Raw genomic sequence first — 7,500 nt, forward strand, 5'->3', positions numbered from 1 at the left:
TGAATACAGTTTTATATTTTTAGCTTGTTATTTGGTAAACACAGCATGTATTTTGGCATAAATATACAAAATGTATCAAATATAAGACGTTTTTGAGAAAATGAACTGTTTGATTTGTAAACATTTAACTCAAACAACCACTTAAACTATTTCTTGGTTCATTTGTATATTAAATATTAATATAAGGATAGCAAGAAACTGATGACAACCTCACAAATTTGTCCGTTTCTCCTGACTGACAGGCGGTGCTGCAGCGCAGCAGCAGTCAGGTCTTAAACCGGAATGTAGCAGATTTCAAAATACAAACCCTCTTCAAGAAAATGGCGGAAGTCGTAGAGCTGCACAAACTCAAGGTAAAACATAAGATTGAATAATATTTATACCTAATACTTACATCTGGTTTAAATGTGATCTTTTCTCGGCTCTGTTAATGTGAACTATAATGATTATTTAACAATAACGTTAGATATAACGTTAACGTTTCAAGGTTCAAACGGACTTTCTGTTGCTTACAATGTAGGCAGCGTTTTTACTCTAATGTTATTCTCAGAAACGTAGTAAGTTGTGTACAATTCTTCCTTTCCCTAAGCTTTAAAACACATTTAACTGTTCATTTACACAGCATTTAAACAAATGGTGAGTGTATTATTTTTTTAAAAGTGACTTTTACTTTGTTCTCCCGACACACCGATATTACAGTCTGTCCTTTCAGTAAAATTACACCAGTTTACTCTTAAATTCAAAAACACAACCAGTACATGTTCTTCACCCTACCCGTATCTATTACAGAGGGGCAGAAACAACAGGCATATTATAAAAACAAGTTAACGACTTTTTCAGCCATTTGATATCGACAGCTGCTCATTGAAAACGCATTTTCTGGATGCGTTTCAATTGGATGAATCACTCGGAAACTACTCAACATTGCTTAGAAATACTCGAAATGTTACCAAAATTTGCTTGTTTAGAATGTATTTTGAAGATGATACACTCTTTACTGTTATCTAAAATAATACCAGGCATTACAGTAGCTGTAATTGAGGTAAAGTTGCTTTTATAGTCTCATATTTGTACAGTGACATACACGGTACTTTAAATAAGTTATTCAGTCTGAAATCACATCCAAGTATGACTTCAAAACAACATTAGCACTATTTTATTGACTGTGTACAGTGTTGTACTTTGATGGTCATTGGTTGATAAGATTTAGAGTTTGCTAATAATACTTTTCAGGTAATATATTACTGAAGAGAATGTCCTAATGCGTGAATATAAAACCAACTTTACCACAGTTTAGCTATACAGTAGCTTATTTCATAGAGGTAAAGTTGGTTTTATATTCGCACATTCGGACTTTCCCCTTAATAATGTAATTTCATGAAAGTATTATTTTCAAACTCTAAATAGCAAAATCATATTAGCAGCCAATGACTATCAAAGTACAACATTGTTCACAGTCAAATAAACAGTGTTAATGTTGTTTTCAAGCCACACTTGCATGCTAATTCCAATCGAATATTCAAAGTAACATGGTTAACAATATATAGACTTCTAAATGAACGAATGTGTGAATATAAAATCATCTTTACCTCTATCTTTTTTCCTCCATTTTGTAAGTTTCAGGCTTAGAGTGAGCAATATCTATCTATCCATCTATCTATCTATCTATCTATCTACCTATTCATAGGACATTCAGATTTGTGTGTTAGTAATCTATTTGTAAAGATGCAAACATTATAGACTTAAAGTTTACGATTATTCACGGTGGTAAATTTAACCAGCTATTAAAACTAATAATATCTCCTCGTGGGATACATGATTTAACAAAAACATTATTTTTGTTTCTGATCTTTATAATCGTAAATGGGATCTCTTAACTTATAAGAGTTTTATAAATACTAACCAATTTCCTGTCTGGTATATGGAATTTAAGTAAATCATTAGGCTATACCAGGTGGTATACTATCTGATGAAAGCAGCTCTTAGTTATAAGGCAGGTTCCAAACAACTGTCACAGTTATGCATAGGGGCGAAATCTATTCTTAGTAAAGAATTCAATAATAAGTTAATTCGTCAGTTGTCCCAGTCACAAAACTCAATTACTCCTTGAGGAAAGTTTTTTTTGTTTTGTTTTCTGTAATTGTTAACATTCAGTGTAGGAAAACGTGGTTATTAATGTATAATTAAATGTTGTATTCCTAATAAAATAAAAGAGGTGCACTTTAAAATTTTGCACAGTATTTACCGCAGTAATGCACTTTTATCTATCATCATTGTTTTGGATTTTTTAAGTTCCTCTTGTTTTTCCAAGGTTAATGCGAGTGGTTATTTGCACCTCAAGGATGTTATTTGTTATTTCGAAAACAAGTCGTTAGAAGTTATCGTGAACTTTCTTATACTTGCTGGGAAATTTTACTTTCACAAACATTCATTCATTTTCTTTTCGGCTTAGTCCCTTTATTAATCAGGGCTCGCCACAGTGGAATGAACCGCCAACTTATCCAGCATATGTTTTACGCAGCGGATGCCTTTCCAGCTGCAACCTATCTCTAGAAAACATCCATACATACTCATTTACACATACACTACGGACAATTTAGCCAACCCAATTCACCTGTACCGCATGTCTTTGAACTGTGGGGGTAACCAGAGCACCCATTGGAAACCCACGTAAACACTGGAAGAACATGCAAACTCCACACAGAAATGCCAACTGACTCAGCCAAGGCTCGAACCAACGACCTTCTTGCTGAGGCGACAGCACTAACTACTGCGCCACCATGTCGCCCCACCTTCACAAACAGAGGTTCCTTTAAAAAAAATCCAATATTGTGTACTTTTTATGTAAAATAAATCATTTGAATTAAATCACTTAGATTAATTGATAATAAGAAATTAGCTTCTTTTTTTAGTAAATATGATGAGATACTTCATGCTACTTGAATAATTTTTATTGCATTATTATTAATATTATTATAAAAAAATTAATGTATTTTTTTTGGGGGGTGGTTGCTCTTTATTCTGTGTATCTAATGTGAATATTGTGTAAAAAAACTGTTCTCTTTTACTGTTTTCTAAGTTGTATTATACAGTTTCTTGGAATTAATAAAAAAATATAATAATAATAATAATAATATCTTCGCAGTTGGCGGAGCTGAAGCAAGAATGCACTGCTCGTGGACTGGATGCCAAAGGAAATAAAAGTGATCTGATTTCCCGACTGCAAGCTTACCTGGAAGAACATGGTAATGTTTATATATATTTCATCTCATATAACAGATCTGATTACAAATTTAGTTAAAATAGTTGAGTTCATTTATAAAGTATGTTTAAAAATAACCACCGGCTGACCAAAGTGCTGTACAGTAAAAAAAAAAGATGGGTTATTTACACTTGTAGCAGCAAAACATATTAAATGTCTATACTTAAAACGTATAAATGTCAAATTTGTGTTTGTAGAAGAAGAAGTAAATGAAGAGGAGGTTCTGGGAGGGTTTGGCGAGGTAAGCTATCCTGGATTTAATGTGTTTTCATGATATTTTCAGGACAGAAGCCAAAATAAATGCACTTTCAAATTTAGTAGCTACTGTTTCGTTTAGTTCTTTATTAGAAATTAAATGTGTGTTGTTCATTGTGTATATATTTATGGCTTATTGCTTTATTCGATACACCATTGAGTTGATTGACTGAGATATTAATCTCTTGTTTACTGAACATAATTTCACATGTTTTAGGAGACCTTTGCCAAAGAAGAGAGCACTGACAAGAAGGAAGAGTTATCTCCAACTGAAATGTATGTTATAAATTTTAATTATAAAAAGTCAATTGTATTTTTTCACATAATTTAGTCAGGCTAACATAAAGCACATTTTGCAATTGACCATTCAAATCAGCACCTTTAAAGGACTACAAACCTAGCCAAGCAACAAAAACTATAGAAATGGAATAAATTGTTAAAAAACATTGACATTACTGTATTAAATAAATATTGTAGCAAAGATGTTTCTAGCTATTTAATCATTTTCTTCGGTCTTGATGTATGTTATGTAACTACGGAATAGTCAAGCTCTAAATAGGAAAACTATTAAACTCTTTGGTCCTTTTTGAATGAAATGCTAATGTTCTAATCTGATTCAATGATTTATGCTAAGCTAATCTTAAAGTGCTCCCGACAGACTTAGAGATGGTCTGAATGGATCTAAAAAGGGTAAAACTCAACTGTTTATCTCTAGGGGAGCTTATTGTTATTTTAAAAAAGCAGAATAGTACGAGCAATTGTATTTTAATTACATTCGGATTGGCTTAACACTTGGAAATGAGCCACTTGTAGCATTGTCTGAGGGTATTTTTCTTTCTTGTTTGTTTACTGTGATTTCAGGGAGCCTGAGAAAAAGCTGGTCAAGTTGAACCCTCCTGTGGTAGCGGATGAGGTAATGATTGAATGAAGTGTTGACTTTCCCTATAATTGACTGAAAGTGCACTCACAAAGGCAATATTCTCACCCTCATGTCCTAATATGGGGCCGTTTACATTTTGCATTTTTTTGTGCGCACAAGCTCATTACTTTCAATGGAGGAAAAAAAAGCCAGAATTTTCAGAATGTCTAAGCTTTAAAGTCTAGAAGCTAGACATGTGCAGCCGGAGGTTAATGAGAATTATTTATATTATTACAACAGTACAATTACCGTACAACAATAATTACAGTATTTACATTACTTTGATGGTTAATGTAGAGTTAGGCATTATTCATTCATTCATTCATTCATTTTCGGCTTAGTCCCTTTATTAATCTGGGGTCACCACAGCGGAATGAACCGCCAACTTATCCAGCATATGTTTTTCGTAGCGGATACCCTTCCAGCTGCAACCTATCACTGGGAGTCATTCATACACACTCATTCACACTCATACACTACGGACAATTTTAGCTTGTCCAATTCATCTGTACTGCATGTCTGTGGACTGTGAGGGAAAAAAGGGAGGAAACCCACAGGGTAGGCGTTAATAAATTACAATTTAGTTTGTAATTTAATAAAGGAGTAATACTCTGTAAAATTCGTGTTCTTACATTCCTGTAAAGGTTGGGGTGGTGCTATAAAATACAGTAATATAAAAATCATACTTGTTAACCTGCCGCCACAGCTGTATCTCTTTTAGCAACAGCTGCTGTAAGTCATGTGACTAGAACTGACCAATCAGCATCATACTTTGTATGAAATAAACACTTTTTTTTTAGTAATTGCGGTAGTCTAATGACCTCAGACAAACACAAAGCACCCAAACACTGCAGTGCTTTTTAATATTCTCCACAAGTAAAACTTGTATCAGAGCTACAGCAAGTGTTTGTCATCCTCTGAGAAAATGGTTGCCTAACAAAGGCAGACGCAACAAAAGTGCGTGCGCAAAGCCATGTTGTTGCTTAAAGGGATACAGGTGTGGCCGAATTTAATCACAATTATTTATTAACTTACCCATTAATTGTATTTTATTAACATCTTCCCCAATCCTAAACTCAACCATTACAGTAATGTAAAAACGGTAATTATACCAAATATTATTTTTTAAATTACACATTAAATGGTATTTTATTAATGTCTACCCATACCCCAAACCCAACCATCACAGTAATGTAATAATATGAATTATTGCTGTACGGTGTCACAAAAATATGCTTTATTGACGTGAGTATCTGCCGCTGTATCCCTTCTAGACTTCACTGTTGAAAATGGTGAACGGCGCCTATATCACATTTCAAATCCCTTCTCCCAAAACAGCAACCATGCATGACATCATCTGGAAACATGATAGCAGAAATTAACTTTTAAGAAAGCCGAGTTTTTAATGTCAGAGACATTTTTAAATGTCAAGTGTGTTATTTTAATGGCTTCTTCCCCATCGCAGAGGCTTCAGAAGAGAGCGGAGCGCTTCAATGTTCCTCTGACTGGAGACAACAAAAAGGCAGCACGAGCAGCAAGGTTTGCTTGTTCACAGACAATGATTTGGGTTCATTTTGACCAGGAAGAAATGCATACACGTTTTTAAAAACTCCAGCTATCACCATGATAAATATCAGATCATAGATTCATAAGTGTGTGTTTGCTTAAATCAAATCAGTGATTATTTAGCCTTTTCCTTTACTTTTAGCCTTGCCAATCTGACGTTTGTTGATGAACATGCTGAGCAGTACATAGATCACAGTTGTGTTCATCTGAAAGACAATGTTTTACATGTAAAATTGATTTAGTTTGTATTCTTTTTATAGCAGAGTTTCTGTTGTTTTTAGTGTTGGAAAAAAATACATTTAATAAAGTATTTCTTGTTAAAATTAGTTAATCAAAATGCTGTTGTTTATGTTAACCCACAGTGCATAACCTAATGTAATGTAATGTAACCTACCTAATGTTAACTAGCACGGCGTTTGATTTTAATAATGCATTAGTAAATGTTGAACTGTGATTTAATAAATGCTATACTAGTATTGTTTGTTCATTTTAGTAAATATGTTAATTAACATTAGCTATGTTTTCCTAATTGTAAAGTGTGACCAACAAAAATCTGTAGTTTTCATAAAGGTGAACATCAGGAATAAACTGTCATTGTGTAAATACAAATGTACATTATGTGTGTTTTAAAGCATTTATACATCTCAACCCTCGTTCTTGTTTTGTTTAGGTTTGGAGTAACAGCACCTGAATCTTCCAAAGGTGAGTTCATGTTTAATTTGTACAGCACCCTCTCAAATTTAAAGTACCAGATGCCACCTTTTTGTTGCTGCTTCAATATGATTCTTGTACCATGGTTTTTGGTGTCCAGTAGTCAACATTTAAAGTGCATCAACCTTTTATCCATTGAACAACACCTATACTTGACAATTTTGAGTAACCTTTTTGAATGTGGACTACTGTGTATGCACTACAGTTTTACATTTAATGACACAATGATTTAGTTAATTTTTTATTTATAGATCCCATTAGATCAAAACCATTTCATCAAAGTCAAAGGAATTTTCACAGTATTTCCTATAATATTGTTTCTTCTGGAGAAAGTTTTATTTGTTTTATTTCGGATAGAATAAAATCAGTTTGTATTTTTTTTAGAAGTTTCTTAAACTAATTTCGAGAGGAGCACGTGATAGGATTGACCACAGCTGATCCCCATCACTAATCGCTAACTAGCCAATCGGATCACTCTAAATTTAATATAAATATCCAGAATAAACTTCATTCCTTCTTTCCTTATGCCCCCCACACACAGCAAGGAGGTCATTGATTGAAACACTAGCTGAGCCAACCGATACTATCTGTGCGGAGTTTGCATGTTCTCCCTGTGTTCGCATGGGTTTTCACCGGGTGCTCCAGTTTCCTCCCACACTCAAAAAACCATGCAACCAAAGTTAAAGTCACAAACACTTACTACAAACTAGCCGTTTAGCAGTCTATTCTTAGGAAGTTATCGAGAACTACCTGATCTCATATGCCTACTAATGCTTATCAACCAGGC

The 7,500-nt window shown here is 33.7% G+C and overlaps 2 protein-coding genes across 2 annotated transcripts in view; one reads left to right on the forward strand and one right to left on the reverse strand.

The window, feature by feature from the left end:
* Positions 1-1,306, reverse strand: part of cdk2 (cyclin dependent kinase 2) — an 8,525-nt gene extending 7,219 nt beyond the window's left edge. The window contains exon 1 of the mRNA XM_087272127.1: positions 210-1,306. The gene's annotated coding sequence lies outside the window, so the exon portion shown is untranslated. The remainder of the gene's footprint in view (positions 1-209) is intronic.
* The window catches only part of sarnp (SAP domain containing ribonucleoprotein), a 9,647-nt gene continuing 2,443 nt past the window's right edge, over positions 297-7,500 (forward strand). The window contains 7 exon segments of the mRNA NM_001024407.2: positions 297-353; positions 3,146-3,245; positions 3,460-3,503; positions 3,735-3,793; positions 4,379-4,430; positions 5,902-5,975; positions 6,673-6,704. Coding sequence (NP_001019578.1) covers positions 321-353; positions 3,146-3,245; positions 3,460-3,503; positions 3,735-3,793; positions 4,379-4,430; positions 5,902-5,975; positions 6,673-6,704 — 394 coding nt within the window. The 5' untranslated portion in view covers positions 297-320.

This window comes from Danio rerio, chromosome 11 (assembly GCF_052040795.2).
Source record: "Danio rerio strain M-AB ecotype USA chromosome 11, GRCz13ab, whole genome shotgun sequence".
NCBI classification, from domain to species: Eukaryota; Metazoa; Chordata; class Actinopteri; order Cypriniformes; family Danionidae; genus Danio; species Danio rerio.